The sequence below is a fragment of the Arvicanthis niloticus genome, chromosome 4 (assembly GCF_011762505.2).
Source record: "Arvicanthis niloticus isolate mArvNil1 chromosome 4, mArvNil1.pat.X, whole genome shotgun sequence".
NCBI lineage: Eukaryota > Metazoa > Chordata > Mammalia > Rodentia > Muridae > Arvicanthis > Arvicanthis niloticus.
This window is the reverse complement of record NC_047661.1, coordinates 13,700,818-13,725,972: the sequence shown is the minus strand read 5'-3', so window position 1 is coordinate 13,725,972 and position 25,155 is coordinate 13,700,818. Positions and strand designations below refer to the sequence as shown.

Genomic DNA, 25,155 nt, shown 5'->3' with positions numbered 1-25,155 from the left:
ATGGAGATGGAACACTGAGTGAGACCTTTACTGTGAGGGAGTTTTGAGCTGGTGGCTGAGGGCATGAGAGGAACTGTTTTTAACACCTGCCTGAACCTCACCTGGCTTCCTTTATAACACCTGTACTTCATCTGACTTCCTTTATAACACCTGCACCTCACCTGGCTTCCTTTAGAACACCTGCACCTCACCTGGCTTCCTTTAGAACACCTTCATCCCACCTGGCTTTCTTTATAACACCTGTACCTCATCTGGCTTCCTTTATAAAAAAAACCTGTGCCTCACCTGGCTTTCCCACCTGTGTTCTTACCTGGAAAGTTCAGAAAAAGGACTGATCGCACATTTCTAGAGGTTCAAAAGACATTTATACGATCCTGTCTGAGGCTCAGAGAACACTGAGGAAGAGGAGTCAGATAAAAACGGAAAAGCTGGGAAGCAAGGAGAAGGGCTGCAAGCTGGCATCTGAGGAGACACAGCCATAGCAGTATGAACTCACAGCAGCTGCCTGCACAGAGTGGACCATTCAACTGTCAAGTATGGATGGAGAAAGGCTTCAGTGTCCTGCCCCTTGCTGCTGAACCACTTATTTCCAAAGGACAATCATTGTGCATTTCTTTACCCACCCATAACCCTATCAGACTCCATTGCTACTTCTAATCCAACAGTCACAGAGCTGGTTAACTAAATAGGTCACAGGACCAAACCAAAAGTCATGAGCCTAGGAGAGGGACTGGCTGTGATATGTTATGTGGTAGGAGTGAAAGGGAAATAATGTGGGGGTGGTTTGGGGGTGGGGAAGAGAGTAATCAGAATACATTATATGCATGTATGAGTTTGTCAAATAACAAAGTTAATCAGTAACTGATGATCATGGGTTTTTGTAGAGGTCTGTTCTACCCAGTCTTTGCCTCTGAGCTCTTCTCAGGAAGCTGGAAAAGCACCCACATGGCAGCTCACAACCATCTGTAACTCCAGTCCCAAGAGATCTGATGCCCTCTTCTGGCCTCTATGGGTAGTGCACACATGTGGTGCATAGATGTACATGCAAGCAGAACCTTTGATACATATAAAATGGAAAGAAAAGAAAAATGTTTAAAGAAGATAGAAAAGGATAGTGATTCTATGTCTGCTGTCGACTCATGCATTTTGATTTCTTTATAGCACAGACAGCCATTAGCTGATGGCTGAGGTTAACATATATTTTAACTATGTATGTTTTGTTATGGGTCGGGGTACGTGCCATGTGGAGGTAAGAGGATACCTTGGTGGAATTCCTTCTTTCATTCTCCCTTTACTTTGATTCTGGGGTATCTCAGGATGCCAGGCTTGAACAGCAATATTTCCCTCAGAGAGTCTCTTACCAGGCCCTGGACATTTATGTGGAGTATAGAAGCAAAGCTTCGGTTTTACGTCTGTCCTCTAAGTTAAAAAGAATCAAAAGAATGGTGGGGGATACAGCAAGGAGTCTCTTTTGTTCATTTCTTTTTTAAACTGTGGTGTAAAATCCTTGTCTGATGTTCTAACACTTCTTTGATGTATCTGCTTCGTTGCTGCTCCATCTCAAGTGTGCTTAGATGGAGCACAACTCTATATGCTTAGTAAAACGTTCATATGTACATACACAAAGCTGAGGAGGGAAGGAGGGAGGGAGAGGGGGAGGGAAAGAGGAGAGGGAGGGAGGGAAAGATGGAGGGAGGGAGACAGACAGAGAAAACCACCTGCTCTTTAGAGTCAACCAAGCACAACTCAGAATAGTGAGTACACAAAAGGTGTCAGCCATGAGCCTCCACCACTCCTGCCTGCCTCGGCCTTTGACCTGGCCTTCACTGGATCAAAACGAATGTCAAGTATCACACAGAAATACTTGGTTCTTTCCTCTTTTGTTTTTCCAAACATTTTAAAGCAAGGAAATAAGTGATCATACATTTTCTATTTAAAAGGACCAAGAACTGCAGGGACAAAAATGAAGAAGAGACTGAGGAAAAGGCTGTCCAGTGACGGCCCAAATTGAAATCTCATTGGGGAACACTAAAGCCTGACACTATTACTGATATTATGATGTGCTTACTTATAGACAGAAGCCTAGCATGGCTGTCTTCTGAGAGCCCCAACAAGCACCTGACTAAGACAGACACAGATACTTATAGTCAACGAATGGACTGAAGTCAGGGACCCTTGTGGTTGAATTAGGAAAAGGCTGGAAGAAGCTGAGGAGGAGGGGGACCCCATAGGAAGATCAGCAGTCTCAACTAATCTGAACTCACAAGATCTCTCAGACACTGAGCCACCAACCAGGCAGCATACACTAGTTGATGTGAGGCCCCAGCACATATACATCAGAGGACTACCTGGTCTGGCCTCAGTGAGAGAAGATGCACTTAACCCTCCAGAGACTTGAGGCCCCAGGGAGTGGGAGGGTCCTAGGGGAGGAGGAGAGAAGGGTGGAGGGGTCATATGTACATATGTCCCTTGGAGACAAGGGAGAGGAAGAATGAGATGAGGAACTGTAGGAAGGTAGACCAGGAGGGGAGGGGTAACAACTGGACTATAAAATAATAATAATAGAATATAATCCAAAAAAGAAAAAAGAAAAAAAAAAAGGACCAAGCCTTAGGTGGTAGAACACAGGGGTAATCCTAGAACTTGGGAGACAGAGGCACATTCAAAGCTAGACAGGTCTATGTATCAAGTTCCAGACTAGTCAGGGCTATATAGTGAAATACATACATATACATACATACATACATACATACATGCATACATACATATGTACATAGGTATATGAAGGCGTCCGTGAGTCAAATGAGGCAAAGCTTCTCCCTTGAAGCAATTTGTAAAACAAATAGCATCTGAGGACCTTTCAGGCACTTGGAGTTTCTCCCCATTTTTTGTCTCCTTTCTCCACATCTCTCGATTTCCTCCATTCTTCATTCATGTTGCAACCTGTACATGAGCAGCTCACAGCCTCCTGGGTTTCTGTGTCCCCGGTCAACTCTGCTTTTAAAGTCTGTCAGACCTCAGATTTGTGGACAGCCCAGAACCCTGTTTATGGCCCTAGGAATCTTTTCCTCTTGATTCCAACATGACTCCATCCCTTCCTGTCCATCTCCCCCCCCTACCCCGCCCCTCTCCTCAGATACCCTTACTGTGTGGCTCCCTTCCTGTTGTCTAAGCTCCTGATCCCTCCCTTGGCAGCCAGAGTGCCAATCTACTACATCAGTGTTCCAGCTGTGATTTCTCTATTTCCGTGGGAAAACAAGACAGGAGTGACCGTTGCAGAAGACAATGCTGGTGGTGGCCTGTGGAAGACTGCTGGCAGGGACCGGAGCACAAGTCACAGCTGTTCACTGCAGCTGAAAAGACAGGTTGACAAACAGATGACTATCCGCCGGAGCTCGCTGGTAACACAGTAAAGTCATCTTGCCCAGCAAACCTAGGGAAAAGTCTGATAGCTTCCAGATGATTTCAAAACACACTTGAGGGGGAGATACACAATTGGAATTAGGTCGGTGCAATAATCTCTCTGTAGTATCTTGTAAATTGGAGAGTTTAAAATAGAAATTTGACAGTTTCCAGTTAGGGATGATAAACATTGAACTTTGTTCTCCATCAGCCCCGGATCATTATGAGGAGAGAGAGTTCACTCAGAGTTGAAACTGAACAACCAGGAAAAGCAGAGGGAAACACACTGTGCATGAAGTCTGGAGAGGCTTAAATGGGTTGAAAAATGGACTCTTTGGAAAGGAACAAAAATCTTTGAAAAGGTATGACCAAGCGTGAGGTATACCTCCCCACACCTGGCATGACTCCTCAGTCTTCTGAAGGAAGAAAACAGGCTTGAACAGGCTGCTAAAAGAGACACAGGAACATATCCCCTGCACCATTAACCATCAATATCATCAAATATTATGAAGCAGCACTCTAGAAGGCCCGATTTGAATCTTTATGCAATTTATAACTCTACCTAGCTGGGCTTGCAGGCTACTCAGGAGGCTGAGGGCAGGTTCATCACAAGTTCACAGTTTGAGGTCAGCCTGGGAAACTTAGGGAGACCTTGAATAAAAATAAAATGTAAAACAGGGCGGTAGGGAATTGCTACCAACCTAGTGTGTGTGAGGGCACAGGTTTCATTTTCAGTGCCACAAGAATCTTTCTCTCTCTCTCTCTCTCTCTCTCTCTCTCTCTCTCTCTCTCTCTCACACACACACACACACACATTCCTCCTCCTTCTCCTCCTCTTCCTCTCCCTCCTCCTCCTCCTTTCAACTGATATCTCTATGCCGTTGTATGTATATGTGTGTGTGCAAGTGTGTGTGTGTGTGTGTGTATAGTATGTGTGTGTGTGTGTGTGTGGTGTTTAGTATGCAGTGTATATGTGTGATGTCAGTTTGTCCTGTTACTGATCATGTAAAGTTTGATCACTTGGTTAAAGCAGTCACTGAAGGAACACATATTTGTACATATATGTGCATGTATGTATATGTGCACATAGACACACAGGTATGCATGTATATCTACATATGTTCATATTTACTTGCCCATGCTATAGATTCGAGCAGAGCTTCATGTGAGCAAGTGAGTACTGTGCCCCTGATGCTCAGTTCCAATGCCTCTTTCAGCTTGGGCATGGAGGCGGGCAGGCTCTCACGTATGCCAAGTAGCCTTGCACCACTGTGTAGCTGAGGATGACCTTGGTCTTCTCATCCTTGCATCTCCATTTTTCAAATGCCGGAAGTGTGTGTGCCATCATGCCCCATTTGTTTGGTACTAAGGATCAAAGTGGGGTTTTCCTGAGATGCCAGACAAGCGCTCTACCCACAGAGTTACATCCATTGCCTTCTTCTTTCAATTTTTAATTTGAAAATTTTAAGCCTAGAGCAAACAAGGAAGAAGGCATCAAGAATACTATGTGGTTCCACCTATGAGACATCCCTTTTGAATGACTAACTTACTCATAGTTATCTCGTGTGTGTTGTGTATGTGTACACAATGGGGTGGCACACTTATCTGCAACAGCATGGGTATTGCAGAGGAGAGGTTTGTGGAGTCAACTCTCTCCTTCTACACTTCTGTGGGTTCTGAGGCTCAAATTCAAGTCACCGGGTTATAATGTAAGCATCTTGACCTGACCAGCCCAACACATCCATTTATACAAATATAATGGCATAAAGTACCCAAGAGTCTTAGTATAAACCAGCATCATGTAATACCAACTTCATGCTTAAATTTCCAGCTTTCCCAGCATCCTTATTATTTTTCATGACTTATAAATACTTAAAAAGTTAAATAGTTTTTGAAGAGTTTATAAGTAAAATGTCAATAGTACCTGGATTTACCTGTTTCATTTTTTAAATGAGATTCCATTGAGATATTCTTGCACAAATGCTACCCAGGTGGCCGAGTATGGGTATCATATCAGGAGGCAGAAATATCAGTTTGTTCTGTTGTCACACACTGATCCCTCATTACTCTGGCAACTGACATAGTCTCTGTCATTCTCTCCCTTTCAACCAGTGGTTTTACCATGCATTAGTGAACCCTGCTGGAGTCAGTTCCCACACTGATATTTTCAGTGTTAATGTCGTTCATTTTTTGTTACTGTTTACATATTAGAAGGAATCTGGAATCTTCAATACTAAACTAGGTCCTTTCTTTCTTGGGAGAGAGAGAGAGACAGGGAGACAGATAGAGACAGAGACAGAGACAGAGTATACAGCCATGGCACACATATGATTGTCAGTGGTACAGTATCAGGTGTCTATCCTCAGCTTCCAAAATTTTTTTTATGGTGGGCCCCTTGCTTACATTGGATAAGCCCAACTAGTTGGCCTGATGTATTCCAGGAAATTCTTTTATACACTTGTCTCACCACATGCCATCCTGCTTTAAGCATAGTGGTATTACACACATACTCACAGCACTCACGCACGCACACGCACACACACACACACACACACACACACACACACACACACACACACACACACTACCACAGAGTGGCTTCCAGTTCTGGGTATTCCAATTCTGGTCTTCATAGTTGAGCAGCAAGCATTTTATCTGTTGGGTCATCTCCCTACCACCATTCAGGTTTAAATGAGGTCCTGTGCAGCCCAGACTGGTTTCTAACTTGCTATGTACTGAGGGATGACTTTGAACTCCTGATCCTCCAACTCCATCTTCCCTGGGATTTACAAGTGTGTTCCGCTATGCCAAAAAACTTGAGTCTTTGACACCACAGTGAACACTATTTCTGCTCCAATGGCTACAACCCTTCAATACTAAAAAAGAAGACAGATCTCTAAAACTACTAAGGAAATACATTTCAAGTACATCTTTCTTTCTTTTTTTTTTTTTTTTTAATTTTATATATGTGAGTACACTGTCGCTGTCATCAGATGCACCAGAAGAGGGCATCAGATCCCATTACAGATGGTTATGAGTCACCATATGGTTGCTGGGAATTGAACTCAGGACCTATTGGAAGAGCAAGCAGTGCTCTTAACCACTGAGCCATCTCTCCAGCCCCCCAAGTACATCTTTCTTTTGGAGTCCATCATTCTTCTTCTTCTTCTTCTTCTTCTTCTTCTTCTTCTTCTTCTTCTTCTTCTTCTTCTTCTTCTTCTTCTCCTTCTCCTTCTCCTTCTCCTTCTCCTTCTCCTTCTCCTTCTCCTTCTCCTTCTCCTTCTCCTTCTCCTTCTCCTTCTCCTTCTCCTCCTCCTCCTCCTCCTCCTCCTCCTCCTCCTCCTCCTTCTTTTCTCCTTCTCCTTCTTCCTCCTCCTCCTCCTCTTTCTCCTCCTCCTTTTCCTTCTCCATCTTCTGATAAAATGAAGCCGTCTTGTAGTTTTAAACCTTTCTAGACCCTAAGACCACAGCACTCACAGGCTGTTACTCATAGATAGGGATTACATATAACAAAATGGCCTTTAAAAGCTGGAGGATGGTGGGACCAGAGTCCCTCCCTTAACATCTGCATCATCACCCAACCTTTGTGAGTCTAGGATTCCTTACTTGGTTGTGAGCAGTGTGCAGGAGGGAGTTGGATTCAAATGCCAGTTCTGGATTTGCTTGTTTGTTTGTTTGTTTGTGGGAGGTATTGAGACAAGCTGATCTTGAGGTACTGATTTTACAGCCCTCCAGCCTCAGCCTCCCAAGTGTTGGAATTATCCAGACACCACTTTCGGTTTTTGTTTGTTTGTTTTTTCTTTTTGGTTTTGTTTGTTTTGTTTTCATTTTGTCTTTAGCAGCAAAATGGAATTGAAATGTTTGTGGAGCCTCCACTCTGCCTCCTTAAGCCAAAATCTTGGGCTTGCCTTGGTTGAGAAGAAGGCAAGTCGAGGTGTGCGAAGGCTTTGACTCAGCCACGTTCTAGAAGAATTCTACAACACTGGTGCCAAATGGAAGCTCCTCAGGAAGAAGGAGCTCCCCGGTGGAGGTAGCTGCTGGTGCTTACGTTCAGTTCCATGGCTGAAGGAAGCTGGGAGCAGGCACACATCCATTTCTGTCCTCACTGAAAGATGTCCTTGCTTTAACACAGTTAACAAGAATCCAGCATCTCTGCAAATCCAGACGGTCATGTCTCTGGTTCTACCTCACTAGGTCATATTTAGCCGTAACACCTTTTAATCACTAATAAAGTTACAGTGACATCTGTGTTAATCCATAATGTGACAGGCACGTAAAGTCTTCCCAAATTGAAAGAAAACATTCTCTCTTTGTTATCCTTTCTACCGTGGACTGTTGAATACTGGGGATTTCAACAGTCTTTGTTTTCCAAACGTGCTAACAGAACAGAGTGAGCTGACCCACCAGTGTGCTAACACCATAGAGCTGCAACCTTGAGATAAGAAGTAAAGGAAAAAGTCAAAACAGCTGAAGTCTAGTACAGACAAATCTGTCTTTCCTCCAGACCCTTTCCCCAGGCATGAGGGAGCACACTGGCCTCGGCATTCTCTCTGATAGACTTGAACTCACATATATTCACCCTTGTGTAGCCCAAATGCAGACTGGACAGGCTATCTGCTTCGTGACTTGACTCGTCAAGTATTTACTAGTATGTATCTGCTCCGTTCAAATGCCATCTGAAGCTGTCAGAGAGGTCATGGATATTTTCAGGGTACAGAAAACTCACAAGTTCTGAGCCCTCCAGGAACTTCTCTAGTTTATGTGAAAAAAAAAATGATCTGAGTATCTAGCCCACAACATTGAGAGGAAACACGGAAGAGTGGCCATGTCAGATGGCCTGAGCAGCTTTCCCAGATTCTGAGTATCTGGGCTGAGACTGCTTTTCAATCTGGGTCAACTCGAATGGAATGGCTACCATAGATCAAAAGAAATTGAAATAGATGGGAAAGAGATGCAGAGAACTAGTGAGAAGCTTCTCTCCAAGGGAGGGCCCTTGGGGAATCTTTATCAACTGATCAAGGAGAGTCAAGCCTAGTGTTCTAAGGTGATAGACAAAAGAATTAATACAGTCTGAGCCAATCGCAGGAACCCCGAAGCAAGGTGATTTCAGGACGTTCTCCCAGTACAGAGCTTGCTCCACCCTAAGCATCTACACACAGGAGCTCTGCTGATGCTCTCAACCAAGCACCCAGTGAGGAACACTCATCTCACCATTTCTCTTATGAAGAAACAGACCCAGAAAATTTAAGTAGCTCTTTCTTCTTCTAGGACCCAAACCTAAAGCGGGCAAAACCAGAGTCAGATCCCTGCTCTGCCTGACTTAAAACCGGTGTTCTAGGCTGGTGAGAAAGCACTTGCCTCCAACTCTGATAACCTAAGTGCCATCGCTGGGCCCAACATGGGGGAAGAAAAGAACTGACAAGTTGCCATGCTATGGAGTGAACATCCTCCTTCAACACACACACATACACACACACACACACACACACACACCCTTCAACACACACACATACACACACACACACAAAATGTAATTCTTTTTTAAATGTATTTAATGTGTATGGCTATTTTCCCTGCATGTATGTGTGTGCACCACATGCATCCTGATGCCGAAGATGCCAGAGAAGGTATCTGATCCCCTGGGACTGTAGTACAATTACAGTTGTGAGCTATCAAATGGATGCTGGGAATGTAATCCAGGTGCTCTGGGAGAGCAGTTAGTACCTATAGCTAATAAGACATCTCTCCAGAACCAATAAATGTAATTTTTTTTAAAAAAAATTAAGAATAGCAGAGCTTGATATTCTTAGCCCTTGGGAAATGGAGCAGGAAGATCCCTGTAAATTCAAGGCCAACCAGGTCTCCATAGCAAGCTCCAGACCTTCTCTATAAATAATAATAATAATAATAATAATAATAATAATAATAATAATAATAATAAATAGTTGTATGGAACTAAACCTTGAAAGGAAAGACTCGTTTGTGTTAAACCGTTTAAGTTAAATCTAACGAACAGTGGACTGCGATCTGCATGTGTGATTCTTGCTGTGTACTGTGGGAACTTTGGTTGGGAATGTGGCTCTATTGTGCTCAGAGGATGTTGGCTTTCTGCTGTAACCACCAGGCAGGTTGCATTCAGAAACAATTAGCTCAGTCAGTGAGCCTTTGAGTCTGATTAAGCCAGGAAGTGGTCACTCCCTGAGACAGGGCACATGCAGGGAATCAAGGCAGCCACTCCAGAATGAGAAATCTCCTGCCCTCGACTCTCTCTGAAGAAGACCTGTGTTAGAGTCCCATGTCTAACCCACATTCAGAGTTCACTCCTTCCATTCACCTTTGGTGGAACAGAGTGAATATTGTCTGCGGGATCTTGTTTCCCATGTTCCCCGTCAACACAACTACAGTCTCTAAGAAACTTCTGTTTATAGGGGCCTGGCCTGGCCTTGTGTCTTGGTAACAAATATCTCAGAGCAAAGAGCCAAGTCGCAAAGGAAAATGAAGGGCCACTACCAGGCTGCTGGCAGGACCCTGGTTACTCTAGGAAGCCTCAGCATCTTCTCTGGATCCATTGCCTTCTTCCCTGTCTTCTCCTGCAAGCTTTGGTACACAGGATGGAGTGTTTGGATTGCCTGTCCCATCTGGAACGGGGCTTTGGTAGGACATATTTCATTAAACATGCTGTCATAAATGGGAGCAGGAAGAAAAGGGACATAAAATAATACACCAGTTAAGAGTTTTCCAGTAATTCAAAGAAGTCTATATTCTGCACAAAGTCATAATCTTGAACTTTAAAGCAGGAATTTGTTAGTTGAATTTTAAGTTTATAATTTTTCTTAATATTGTTTCATTTGTATTTGTATGTCATGTATACAACAATGAAATGTCTGGAAAATTCTCATGGGGTACAGTGGCAAAGACCTGGCGTCCCAGCACCTGGAAGACTGAGCCAGGAGTGTGAGCTGGAGGCCAGCCTGGGTCACACAGTGAGGGTTTGTTTATTAGGTAGCTGTGAGCTGGAGCCTAGCCTGGGCTATACAGTAAGACCTTGATTATTATATTGCTGTGAGCTGGAGGTCAGCCTGGGCTACATAGGGAGGCTTTGATCATTATGTAGCTATAAGCTGGAAGCCAGCCTGGGATACACAGGGACTGTTTGATTATTATGTAGCTGTGAGCTGGAACCCAGCCTGGGTTACACAACAAAGCTTTGATTATTATGTTGCTGTGACCTGGAGCCTAGCCTGGGATATACAGGGAGGCTTTGATTATTATGTAGCTGTGAGCTGGAGTCCATCCTGGGCTACACAGGGAAGCTTTGATTATTATGTTGCTGTGAGCTGGAGTCCATCCTGGGCTACACAGGGAGGCTTTGATTATTATGTAGCTGTGAGCTGGAGAACAGCCTGGGCTACACAATGAGGCTTCGACTGATATATAGCTGTCCATTCCTTACAAGCTAGTGTCCCCACAGTGGACTTAGTTTTGACTAAGATTATATATATTTGATGTAGGTCAGATGTAGTCTGAACATATAGGCTAGATATAGGCCAAGAGAAATGAACCAAGTATCTGTATCCTGCCACTACTGAGTGGCTACCTGAGTTGGAGGGAATCGGTCTGGGGTGGGCACAGAGTTAGAGCTACAGGCAGAGGGAAGTAGCTTGCATTCAATTAGTTCTGACTTTAAAGTTCTTACTAAGCGGAGCGAGGCAGGAGCCTCAGCCAGCTCGTTTCTTCTTGCTCTTTCTTGTGCTCTGGAAACAACTGTCCAACCTTAATCCGCCTGGTGAGGATGAAGGCAATTGACTGAAGACTGATGGCAAGAGCCTGTTTGCAAGCAAACACCAAGCCTTTCCCTTACCCTGTGCTCTGTGCAAACTCTCTGCTCTGAATCGCGTGCTAGGAGTCCTACTCAGCTCCCCTGCTCCCCACAGCGCTGCCTCCTGGGCCTCATTGCCAGCCAGTTTCCCCTTATGTCTGTCCCTTCACATTCATGGCAGCCATTCCTGAGTGTCAAGGTGTTCTGCCCTAGGGTTTTGCTCTGGGGGCTCTGTCTAAACTCTTCCTGTGTTTGGCTGGCTCCCAAACCTCTTTTTTTGAAGGTGGGATCTTAGGTACCTCAGGCTGTTCTAGAACTCTCTATGAGCTTCTAATCTTCCAACTCCCAACTTCCCAGTGTTGGAATCACAAGCAAACAGCACTGTTCGTTTCTGTGGTGCTGGAGGCCTACCCAAGGGCTTCATGCTGCTACACACGGACTCCTCCTATCAATTCCCAAGGAAATGCCACCTCCTCACCTGTGTCTTCCCTCTTTACACCATTTAAAATTGCTGCCCCTTGGAGGCCAGCAGGATGACCCAGCAGGTAAAGGTGCTTGTCACCAAGCCTGAAGATCCGAGTTCAATACCTGGAACCCACATGGTGGACAGTGAGAACCAATTCCCTTCAGAGATCCTTGACCTCCACACCTGCTCTGTGTGCTATCCACAGCCCATTCCCCAGCCTCACACAAATAAATACAGTAAATAAAAAACAAACAAAACTCTTTAAAATCATAACCCCTGTCCCATCTGCCATTCCCAATCCTATAGTCCTACCCCCATCTATATCACTATATAACTTAACTATTTATTATGCATTACACAAGGACAGGGCTTCTGCTTCTATTTTCCTTTTTACTCTATCCCCAGAGCTTGCAACAAAGAGAGCTTCCTGCTAGATTTTGACAAAGTAGCATTTGATGGATATTGTTAACTGAGTAGATGATTCCTGAGCCCTGAATTCTGGTGACCGGGAGTGTGTTATAGAGTTCAAATCTGATAATGTTACCAGGACTACAGGTGAGGCTGGTGTCTATGTGGAAGAAATCTTCCCAAAAAGCAACAGACTGTCCAGTTCGTTCATGTTTAAATTTAGAACAATATGTTTTCCTTTGAGTTTCTTACCAAGCCAGTTTTGTCATGAAGGTCAGCTCTGAAAGGCCTCTGCCTTGGTCCACACCACCCTGCCAATGACTTCCTTAATTGCTGCTGAGACACATCTTTCTCTAGTGAAAAGATCGTAATCCTATTCTTGTTTCCTTCACAAACGACTCGGTATTTCTTTAGAGACTTATATGAGAAGTTTTCTTACAGGTAATACAGTCCCTTGTATTTGTTCAAAGGTTCAAGACTTATAAGTCAGGTCTAAGGTTTGGTCCACAGATTTTCCTAATTCTGCTCTGAAACACACATGGCTCACAATTTTTTCTAGGATGTCTGAGCAAGGTTTTTCTTAAAAACATGAGCTGTTAGAAAGCATGAAGCCAGCAGGCCATAGTAGCTCCAGAGACCTAGTAATCGAGAACACAAGGCCTGCAGAGCCATCTCTGATGAAGAGACTGGATTGCATGAGTTTGATCACAGGATCCAGACCTAGAGAGTCCAGGGTCTTGGCAAAAAACAAGCCACAACCTAGCTCTCAGGTCCTCAGTAATACAGTATCAGGATTCCATTTGAGGCCTGCATGCCAGGCTTCTCAACTGCTATAGAAACGGTTTAACAATCAAGGGACTTCCATCCCACAGATAGTATCAAAGAAAAGCCAATGTTTGGCAGTGGATACAATACTGGAAGCACATCTTATCTGGTCTGTTGCAGAATGGAGAGAGGAGATGGCACAGGACGAGGTTTGGGTCCAGATATTAGAGCAAAAGAGACAATTTAGGTCAAGGAGCAGGGTGTGGGACAGAGGGGAGGACATTACCAAGAGGAAACAGCAAGGAGAACTTATGGGGATTTTTGCGGAGGGCAGATGAGGTGATCGGACATTGTCTTCAGGGTAATGTTGAAGGATAAAGAGAGAAGTACTTAGTAAGGGTCACCAAATGTCACTGGCATTGAAGACGGGCTTCTTGCTGAAGTTCTTGGTTATGTTTTATTTATTTAATCCATTTATTGTGTCTATGAGTGCCCCTCTGTGCCCCTGTGTACCTTGGAGGTCAGAGAACAACATTCAGTAGCCAGTTCTTTTCTTCCACCATGTGGAATCAAACTCAAGCCTCAGCTTGGCAGCAAGTACCGTCACCTGCTGACCCATCTCATAGGCACTAAGATTTTACAAGGAAGTGCAGAGTCTGGTCAAGTTGATCTTTGTCAGTGGTTAGTTTTCCACTCAAATACTCTAAGCTTTCTTATAGTTACCAGCTCTAAAAACAAATTAGTCATCTCGTCATCCAAACCATTTTTTCTTCTCCAACTTCCTTTTCTTTATGTTGGGAAATCAATTTCAAAGCCAGAATGACCTTTGACTGAATTCTTTCCATTAAAGTAAAGACTTTTCCATTAAAGATTGTTTATGCAACTCACTGGGAGACCTGTAGGTAGCAGAGTCAGCCCTGGGGATCTATGGACACAAGGTCAGTGTGGGGATCTATAGATGGCAGGGTCAGTGCTGGAAGATGTATGGATGGCAAGGTCAGCAGGGTCAGGGTTGAGTTAAGCTGGGGTTCAGCAATGCCTGTCAGGCAACTCCCACTTCCCAGCTCTGTCAGGAGGGAAAATATTCTAAAGACAGATAGGTGTGTCCCTCCCTTTGGCCATTGGGCTACTGAAACAATGGGCTCCAAGGAACTGGAATTTCCCCAGGAATTTCATGATGAGTGGAGGAGAGGCTGAACTGGTGCCATCATGGAAGGAACTTGGGTCCCTTAAGATGGCTTCTCACAGGTCTGGCAACTTGTCAGACCACCTTGACAGATGGACTTGAATCTAGACAATGATGCATCTGTCATGAGTGGGTGCACGTCTTGGCTCACACTACTTAGTTATCTGAATCTCTTGTCCTCTGTCTGAAGATAAACCTCATGTTGGGTCCTGAAGGTGACTTGGAGGGTTCTTCTTTTTTCCTCCTTTCAGCATGGTCATCTTGAAGAGATCCCTTTTCTCTACTTCTTTCTACTGTCATTTTATGTCACCTTTGGAGGACAGGTGCCCTAGTCTAGTTTGCTGGTCCTGTCACGGTCTAGGTGCTAGCACTAAAACCTTTGATAGTTCCAGAGAATGCCATGCTATCAGCTCAAGGCATGCACTGTGGAGCAATGCCCTAACCCAGCCCTATTTAAATCTCCTGCCGTGGGTCCTTAGATGTCCCCAACGTATGTCCCAGTGTTCACTTTTCTCTTCCTGCTCACTGTGTGCCTTCCTCCTGAAAGCCAAACTGTAGAGAATCTACACATTCGACGATGATAAAAACAATATACAGGGTAGCTAACAACAGTTCTAATAAATGGAGGACAATAGAATAGAGACAAGTAGAATTTAGTACATAATTAAAAATCTGGTTCTAGATCTATCAAAATTAGATTGATGGGACTCAGGATGTAGCTGTTACTCAGCAACAATTATCATGCATGAAACCCTAGGTGGGATCTCCAGCATCACATAAAGTGGGCTTGGTGGTACATAATCTCAGTATCTGGGAGATGGAAGCAGGACGATCCGAAGGTCTGAGCCGCCTTGGCTGAGTTGGAGGCTAACCTGGGTCACATGAGGTATAAGTGCCCCAGAAGGAATGCAGAGGCTCCAAGAAGACAGAGCACCCTTCCTTTTGACCATGAGACCATGAGACCATTGAAACAATGACCTCCAAGAACTGAAGTATCCCCGGGAATCTCAGACAACCTTGCAGAGGAGTCTGGAGCTGGGACAACAATGGCAGAAACACGCCTTGAGGAGGACTGCCCACCTGCCTACCTCTGACTCTCTGATTAAACCTAAACCTTCTAGGAAGACTCTGGAGATGAACTTGGCAGGTGGGGGAGGGGGTGTACCTCTCAGTTCTTCTTCCCATTGTGAGGATGGGCAGCTGATGAGATGCCTTAGGGTTGCTAGTGTCTGGGCTCTGACCCTAATATGACTGCCAACAAAACCTGTCTCAAAATAAATTAAAAAGAAATTAAAAGACAAATGAAAAGATTTGTGACTAAACCAAGATTCAAGATGTACTGCTCACCATGAGTGGAATTTAAAGTCCAAAGACCAGGGTCCTGCAGGGACCCTGCGACCTCACCAATTGCTGTCCAGCTTGCATATCACATCTGTCCCTGATGCCCACACTCTTGTGATTCAGGCTAGCTGCTTCCTTTTCAAAAGCCACCAGCACTACTTGGCTGTCCCCAGATTAACCCAGTATGCACTGACCTAGCGTTTGAGGCCCTCATCCTCCTGGTGCAACACAGATTTCTACTCTGATTTTCTGATTTTCTCTGCCAAGCCCCCAGCACCACCTTGCTACAGGTCTGGGATCCCTCTTGTCTGGGCCTTAAGCACAGTATAACTTCCTCATCTTTTCAGCTGAGCCAGCCCTCACCTGTCATGGCCATGGAAATCAAAGTCCTTCAGACTTGTTCCAGGCTCTATTTGTCCTGCAGCTTTTATCTGTTTCCCTCCTGAACGTAATAACTAAACTCTTCTTGAGTGCCACTCTTTCTTGTCTATTTTTATTGTATTTGGTAAATTTATTGTTTTGTGTTTAATGTGTATGTATCAGAGACAGAGGCAGAGAGGGAGGGAGGGTGAGAGGGTAAGAAAGAGGGGATGGGTCACAAGCACAGGCATCTCAGAGGCCAGAAGAGGGCAGAGCATCAGACCCCCTGGAGCCAGCGTTTCAGGCAGGTATAAACTGCCTGCTATGGGGCCCAGGAACTGAACTCAGGTCCTCTGTGAGAGTTGCACATGCGCCCTTAACTGGCTGAGCCTTCTCTCAGCCTCTTCAATGGGGACATTTGTATGTGTCCATTATTGCAAATCCCAGTGAGAGCTGGGATCATGGCTCATGCAGTTATTATGTGCTGCTTTTTTTTTGATCTTTTACAGCTTTTTAGCCTCTTTTGAAAAGCTGGAGAGTATTTCCATGACAGTTTATTTAACTTTACGTTTAAGACACTAGTTTCAATGGATAGCGTCCCTCAAAGGCGTATGAGTTTGAACACTTGGTCCTCAGCTACTGGGAGTATTTGAGAAGGTTATGGAAGCTTTGAGACATGAAACCTGGTTTTAAAAATAAGTCAGTCACTAGGGACAGAACTTGAGGATATATATATATCTCTGAGTCCTATTTCCTGCCCACTATCTGCTTCATCAGTAGAGATGCAACATGAATGGCCAGCCTGCTGCTCCTGCCCTCATCTTTCTCTGCCTGCTGCTATGTCTTCTCACCCACAGTGGACAGTATCTCCCTGGAATTATAAGCCCAAATAAGTCCCTTTATCCCTTAAGCTGCTTCGTCGGAGTATTTTATAACAGAAATAGAAAGAGACTAACACAGGATCTCATATAGCCCAGGCTGGCCTCAAACTCTCTGTGTCACGAAAGATGACTTTGAACTTCTGATCCTCTCGACTCTACATAAGATCTTGTAAATGACTAAGCTATATCCTCTTTTCATAGGATGCCACTAAAGTTACCATTTCTATTGCTTCCTTCGATTCATCTGCGTCTGGGAACTGCATGCTGTACTTAGGCAGTTCTAGAAAAAGTGTTCACAATTACCAAGCTATGAAAGCATTAGCCATCTCCAGGAAAGCAAGCCAAATAGCATGGCAGCAGGGTGGGGCACTGTCTACTACCGCCAGGCACTTCTCCTCCTCACCCTTCCCATAACCATACAGCTTCTCCAGCCTTTCACTTCCCAGACGCCCCCACTCTTTCCTCATTTTCTTTTCCTTTTGACATACCTTCTCCACTCTCAGATTTCTCTGGTTTTAATTTTTTTCCCACTCCTTATCCAAAAATAGAAGAGAGCAGTGGGCATCAAGGAAGATGGTTGTACTCGGTTTTGGCATCTCCCGTCCCATCAGCCAGGTGTATTTAAGAAGTTATGGAACAGCCAGCATCCCAGGCTGCTGCTCAGTGAAAGAGCCTTTTCAGAGCTGTGTGTAAACAAGGCAAAATTCAAGCTGGCTGCTGCTACCGAAATAACAGGAAACTGCAACTCTGTAGCGCTTTTCAACTTTCAAAAGGAAAAAAACCCCTGCCAACCCCACACTCAAGGCAAGCTAGAATCTTCGCATCCCATGTCAGCTATCTTCCAGAGCTTCACCAGCAAAGGGGCAGCAGCAATCTCCTGCTTCTGAGTTCCTGTGACTGACGACAGGCAAGCCACAGGTCAACCTAGAAGCTTAGACAACCCGGGGCTTCATTCCTCAATTCTCCGGTTTGTTCTGCTTATTTGCACGCCTCTGCCTCCTTAGCGTCCCTTGGAAAGGTTTCTCTTGCAGAAACAAGCCAGGAACCTCTTTTGACTGCAGATACTCTTGTTTTTATCTGCAGGACTTTGATAGTAGAGCCACAAGAAGTCTGCTTCAGCAACCGAACCTGTGCGTGAGCCGGTGTTTCCTTCTCCCAGTTTCTCTAGATCTAAGTTTCAAAACAGTAAATGCACTAAACTTAGAGCTCTGTGAGTAGCATCCCAATAAATCACACGGTGAGGCTCTGATTTCTCCCCTTAAATTAACCAATTCTGGGTAGGCTCTTCACATTCAGTCCTTTGTCAAAATAAAAATTGTGTTATTTTTAAACCAGTCTATACCTACTATCTAATTATAGGCTCATCTCTCCCTGACTTCCATATCTATCTGGACCTCAGAATTCATGCTTTGACTGAGGGGTAAGGATTCTGTGGTTGGAGGATCAGTGATTTCTCGTCTCAATAACCTCAAACAGCTCCATCTCCAGACCTCATGATGAATCTGAGATGAGCTCAGAGATTCCTTTTCCATTATCTACTGCAAAGTTCTGGATACACCATGCCCTCCGTTATTAACTATTTTTGTTCTGCATTTTGAGTATCTTTTTATGAATGGGGACTCTAGAGTAAATCTCTTCATTAAACTGGATAGCACTGCACCCAGAACACTAAACGTCATGCCTCAGGTCCATTCTAATGACTGTCTTTATTATTTAGGAAACAGAGGTCGTATGTTTGCACCCCATTGGCAGTTCAAGGCAGCACTTTTTTTTTTTTTTTTTTTTTTTTTTTAAAGCAGGCTGGGAAAGATCAGGCCATGGCTAAGAATAATTTCTGGGCTTGAGGACAGGTCTCCATTCCAGTTTGTACCATTTGCAGCTTTATAAATTTGTTGGAAAGATGAAAACATGTCTCAGTGAGCAAAGATGCTTGTGTCAAGCCTGATGTCTAAATCCAGTCCCCAGGCCCACATCGTGAGAAATAGCCAATCCTATCAGTTTATCAGATCTACACACACAAGGAGAGAGAGGTTAAGGTTACTTAAAATTATATATATATATATATATATATATATATATATATATATATATATATATATATATCTATATATATTTAATTTTGTGTTCATCTCTTCCTGACTTTCTATCTGGACCTCAAAATTCATGCTTTGCTGAGCTTGCATGTGTGCACACATGCACGTGCACACACAGCACACACACACACACACTCACACTTTTGTGTTACTGTGATAAAAAATTAGTATAACCCAAAGCAACTTAAGCGTTTACTCTGGCTTATTGTTCCGGAGCGTTTGCTCGAGTCTGTGGTAGCAGGAAAGGTCTGCAGGAGGAGGCTGTGGTAGCAGGGAAGGCCTGCAGGAGGAGGAAGATGGCTCTTTCCATCTCTACCTCCACACAGGAAGCAGCGAGCAGAGCAAACAGGCAAGAATGGAGGCAAGACTATAACACAGCAGAGCCCACCCTCACTTTAACAGCAGGGCTCCAAGCCCTAAGGACTCCAAACCCTTCCCTAACAGCGCCACCGACTTGGAACCAAGTATTCAAATCCATGAGACTGTGGGGCCATTTCTCATTCAGACTACCACACAAAACCACGGACAAGATCTATGAAGCCAAGGTTTAACTGTCGTGACCTGACAGTAGCGGAGGTGGTGCCGGTGACAGCAAAGTCAACAGAGGGAATGGAAAACACGTTGGTGTGACTCATGTCCTGATGACTCTAGTGGCTTCTTTTCCTCCCTGTCAACACAACTCCTTACACAGATGAAGAGGAGATCAGAGCCGTAAATCCATTTCACCCTCTGCCCTGCCTTCCAGCTTGTGATAAAGTTGTCAAGCTGGGAGACAGATTGAACTCTTAGCAGAGGTCCCTTCGATTGTGGATGTTATTTTTTTCCAATTTTCTTTTCACAGGCTGTCACAGCTGGATCACTTGTGCTGCTGGCTCATAGAGAGCGGACCCAGAGATACTCGGTAAATACAAAAATGTCTGCAGGGATGGGACAGTGGATTTGACAGTGTGTAGTGTGTGTGTGTGTGTGTGTGTGTGTGTGTGTGTGTGTGTGTGTGTGTGTGTGTGATGGATCTCATGGATCTCAAGACTGGGTCTCATGGATCCCAGGTTGTCCTTGAACTTGGTGTATAGCTGATCATGACCTCAAGTTTCTAAATTCTCCTTTTTCTACCTCCCAAGTGCTGGGATTACAGGCATGTACCACCTTGCCCAATTCTATAAATTATGTTTAAAATGTATAATATTTTTATTGAGTTTTTACTCCAAATAATTTCTCTAACTTCATGAATATTGTTTGAGGTCAGTATCTGTACTCATAAATTTAATGAATTTAACCATGTTGTAGTAATGAGGTAAAGGCTATACTGCTTTCAATATCATATGCACCCATGGTGTGTGTGTGCGTGTGTGCATGCGTGTGTGCATGCATATGTGCATGCATGTGTGTGTGCATGTGCATATGTGTGTGCATGTGCATGTGCGTGTGTGCGTGTGCGTGTGTGTGTGTGTGTGTTATGGATTGAACCCAAGTACATAGGCAAACCCTTTACCAACTGAACTACACCTCCAGTCTCAATAATGTAGTTCACATCTCAACTCAGGTCTCTCTCTCAGACTGGGATGGGATGAAAGGTACGTGTGAGCCTGTTTCTGATAGCGCCGAGCCAGCTCTTTCCATGCCACAGAAAGAGCACAGCATCTGATCGTAGGCCTCCTTTCCATAGCAAAGGCTGAAGATGGGGTCAGCTCAGGCTGTAAAGCAGATTGAGGCGGTCTGGATGGGGTGAAAGGCAACCTTTCGGAGAGGCTCTTAAGCATACAGTGCTAACCAACCAGAGATGATACCTTGAGTAGCAAGTCCTAGAGGAGGGACTGGTTCCATTCATTTTGCTTTTCCCAACACAAACTGGCACTCTGTGTAGGATAGGGAGTAAGTAGATAAAACCTTACTGAATTGATTTCATTTTAGCTCAGGTTGGCAGACGTGGGATGTCCTCCTGCAGCATAGACTGGCAGCTAGGGAAACAGGACCTGAAAGGAAGGCTGAGACGACTAGGGATACAGGTCAGAGGTAGAGTGTGGGCCAGACATACAGAGGCCTGGAACTTACTGGTTTACATGGCAGCACTGGGGTACAAGTGGGGTAGGATAATCCAGTGTGGCACTCGGAAGGTAGAAGCAGGAAAGATCAAGAGTTTGAGGACAACCTTGGCAGCATAGAACTAGACTTCAGGAGACCCTTCTTGAAAGTAGGTAAGAAGAGAGATGAAAGCCGTGTATATCTCTGCCATGTAGAGGAAATTAATGATGTCACTCTTTCTCCAAGTAACAGTTCGTTTCTGCTTATTTTCAGTGGGAAGCCGTTTTCACCTTTGTAATTCTGAGCATTCTGGGATGTCCACTTCACTTCGCAATAGCCTTGCAATCTGCCCTCCTTGGCCCATATTGCTTCTACTCCTTTGCAGGGATTGCGGGGACCAATTACCTTGGTTATGCGGTAACCTTTCCTTTTCCATACACGAAGTTCCCGTCAGTCTGTGTGGACCCACTCCACTATGAAGAGTATCACCTGACCCTTCAGGCCCTGGACCTGTGCCTGAGCCTCATCCTGTTCTGTGTGTCCCTAGCTGTGTTCATCAAGCTTTCTACCAGACTGATGCAGAACGGGCACATAAACGTAAGTCTCAACAAAGGCAGGCTGGGCTTGCTCAGTCCCGAATGGTGAAGGGGGGGACTGTAGCAGATTCCTAAGTGTTCTCCCTCAGTCTCCTCTAATCTCCTGCCATGGTAACCAGTGTCCAGCGTGCTCCAGGTGCTCAGTGGTTGATTTTGGATGCGTGCATGGACATATGTCGAGATAACAGCTGGTTTAGCTGTAGGCACCACTTGCCAATTTGTATCTCAACCTAGAGTTTTAAAACTGTGACAATGGTACATATCCCCACCTCTTTGGTATTTTTCTCTCTTTTTAAAAAATTTGAATTAACTGACAATTTCACACATGTATATAATGTATTAAATCACGCTCACCTCATGTTACCATCTCTTCCCTTCTTTCTGATTCACTGAACCCCTTTCCATAATTAGTTCCCCTTCTGCTTTTGTGTGTGTGTGTGGGGGTGATGTGGATGTGTAAGTGGATGTGTGTATGTGGTGTGTGGGTGTATATGTAAACGTGTGTATGGTGTGCGTGTGTGTGTGTGTTTGGTATGTATGTGTGTGTTTGGTGTGTGGGTGTGTGTGGGTGATATGGATGTGTGTGTAAGTGTATGTGTGTGTATAGATGTGTGTATGTGTGGTATGTGTGTGTGTGGTGTGGATATATGTGTATGAGTATGTCTGTATGTATACACATATATCCACACCACTGTGGATATGTGTGTGAGTGTGTGTGTGGTGTGGATGTGTAAGTGGAAGTGTGTGTGTGTGTGGTGTGTGGGTGTGTATGTAAATGTGTGTATGGTGTGTGTGTGAGAGAGAGTGTGTGTGTATGTCTTTGGTGTGTGGGTGTGTGTGGGTGATATGGATGTGTGTGTAAGTGTATGTGTGTATATAGATGTGTGTATGTGTGGTATGTGTGTGTGTGGTGTGGATATATGTGTATGAGTGTGTGTGTGGTGTGGATATGTGTGTGTGTGGTGTGGATGTGTAAGTGGAAGTATGTGTGTGGTGCGTGGGTGTGTATGTAAACGTGTGTATGGTGTGCGTGTGTGAGAGAGTATGTATGTGTGGTGTGTGTGTGTGGTATGGATATATGTGTATGAGTGTGTGTGTGTGTGTGATGTGGATATGTGTGTGGTGTGTGTATGGTATGGATGTGTAAGTGGAAGTGTGTGTGTGTGGTGTGTGGGTGTATACATGAATGAGTATGTGGTGTGTATGTATGTGAATGTGTGGTATGTGTGTGTATGTGTGATACATAAGTGTGTGTTTGGAAATGTGTAGATGTATAAGTGACTTCACTTGGCCTGATAGGGTTCATTGAAGCTTCTACTGAATCATGGTTGAGGGGACATTTACTAGCACATGGGCAGTTAACCAGTTGACTACACCACTGAAGAAGGCATCTCCCATTACACCCAGCAATCATTAACTGCCAAGAGCTCCCCAGGAAGGGGTGGGACCTGGTGAGTACTTCCCCAATCCCCACCCCCCACCCCCCACCCCCATAATGGAGTGCTGGCTGGCCCAGTCTTATTCTGGGAACTAACTACAAGTCTGAGCAAAGTCAGCTCTAAAAAAAAAAAAAAAAAAAAAAGACGTGTGCCCCACCCTGCATTGGTTGAGAGCAGAGTAGGGTTTTCTCCTGGGAAAATGTATGTTAAACAAACCTCAAATTTCAAACCTTAAAAAAAAAAAAAAAAAAGATTTATTTGTTTCATTTTAAGAGAAGGTTTCTTTTTTTAGCCCAAGCTAACCTGGAACTCACTATGTAGCCCAGGATGGCCTTGAACTCTTGACAATCCCAGCCTCCCACATGATGGAATTATAGGTGTGCTTCACCATATTTGGCTCTCAAACATATATTTTTTTTATTTTTAATTTGTGTTATGGATGTTTTGCCTGTACATACGTCTGTAGAGTTCATGCAGTGCCTATGGAGGCCAAAGAGGGCGTGAGATTCTTGGAACTGGAGTTACTGATGGTTGTGAGCTGTCAGCTGGGTGCAGGGAACAGAATCTGAGTTCCTTGCAAGAGCCAGGCTCTTGATCGCTGAACATCTCACCAGGTACAAACCAACGTTTAAATCATAAGCATGTTCATTTGTGGTTTCTCTTGGTGTTAGAATAGTTAATCATTTGCTTTATTTTACTGTACTAAACTTTACCATATAAAATTTTTCTAGTAGAGAATTCCAAAAGCGTTGTGGAAACTGGTGGTTGTACAAACACCCTTTATGCTTTGAATATTAGTCAAAGACAGATGCTTTAATTTGGTTTCTACCCATGAATATCAAAAGGTGGCTTTGTGGCAGTTAAACAACGCATGGAAAAAGTTCTCCCAGTATTCCTTTGGGCCGTGATGGAGAAGTTTGATTATCCCAAACCAAGAGAACTTCCTAGCTTTTTCAGAGAGGGCTGGTAATCATGCTAGCGAGTGGTCCTAGCCAACTTTGGACTGTGTGGAACTAAGTTTGCATTTTGCAGGTTGTATGCTCTTCCTAGTTCATTTAAGGGCCAGGTGTCAGTACAGTGCTTACCTGGTAAGGACAAAGCTCTGAGTTCCATCCCAAGAACCACAAAGAGCAGATATGGTTGGTACACATCTGTGAGCTCAACTCTTGGGAGGCAGAAGCAAGAGTAGCAGGAGTTCAAAGTCATCCTTGGCTTTATAGCAAAAGTCAAGTTCAGCCTGAGGTACCTAAGACCCAATCTTGAACAAACCGGGGGAGGGGCGAGGGAGGGGAGAATTTAACTTGTCTCAGATCACACAGCTAAGGGGCAGAACCCAATTCTGAACCCAGAGCACCTTCTGACCAAGCCAGATTCACTCAGCCTGCCTTTCCCCTTCCTGTTCTACTGCTGGACTGCCGGCCATAGTCACAGACCATTGCCACAGGATTGAAGGTGGAAGAGCCCCGGCTCCTAACTCTTCCAGCTGTGGCTGATGGCTATCCTCTGCCACTTGAAGAGCCTTCTTTAGACTGAGAAGCTTCCATTCCTCAGCTTCTGTGATTCAGATTCCTATCCATGGGGTCAAGTGAATCTCGGTGGTGTCGGCCAGTCTCTTTTCCTCCAGTTCAATTCTATCTACCCCAACCAGCCAAGCCGGAGCACAGGAAGTTGGCACTCTCGATGCCTTTTGTGGTCAGTCCTGTCCTCTTCAGCTCCTACATAAGTCTGCAAAGGAAATCCTGTACATTCCTAGGAACAGAGCTGATTTTACAGGGAGGCCTGCCAAGCAGAGGCAAGCCAACCCACATTCCCTCCCCTCCCTACACTGCCAGGGCATCTGGAAATTTAGAATTTGACATTTCTCCCAGGTAGCAAACAGTCCACATTTTCTAGAGCTCTTTGTTGTAAGGATCCCACAGCAAAGAGAACCAGCAAAGTGCTGGCCACCATGGGGGATTCATAGCATATGGCCTCCCTCCTGCGTTCATAACACCTACATTTTAGCACAGATGGAGGGCAGGGAGAAAGGAAGGAAAACCTGGATGTGGAGTTTGGTCAGTGAGCTCCAGAGACTATTTATTGCAGAAGCCTCTCTGGAGAGACAGAGAAAATGAACAGGAAGCAGAAGTGAGTTACCTGTGGATCTCGACCCCTGTTGGGGGTCAAACAACACTTTTGCAGCAGGCACATAAGACCATCAGAAAATACAGATATATACACTATGGTTCATAACGGTATCAGTGTTACAGTTACAAAGTAGCAATGAGAATAATGTTCTGGTTAAGGTCACCACAGCATGAGGAACTGTATTAAAGGGTCATAGCAGTAGGGAGGTTGAGAACCACTGGACTCCAAGGTAGAAGCCGCTCCAGTTGCT

The 25,155-nt window shown here is 44.6% G+C and overlaps 1 protein-coding gene across 1 annotated transcript in view; it reads left to right on the top strand.

Moving 5' to 3' along the window:
- Nucleotides 1–9,848: 9,848 nt before the first annotated feature.
- Nucleotides 9,849–25,155, top strand: part of Tmem212 (transmembrane protein 212) — a 32,186-nt gene continuing 16,879 nt past the window's right edge. The window contains exons 1-3 of the mRNA XM_034501346.3: nt 9,849–10,056; nt 19,563–19,622; nt 21,017–21,340. Coding sequence (XP_034357237.1) covers nt 9,898–10,056; nt 19,563–19,622; nt 21,017–21,340 — 543 coding nt within the window. The 5' untranslated portion in view covers nt 9,849–9,897. The remainder of the gene's footprint in view (nt 10,057–19,562; nt 19,623–21,016; nt 21,341–25,155) is intronic.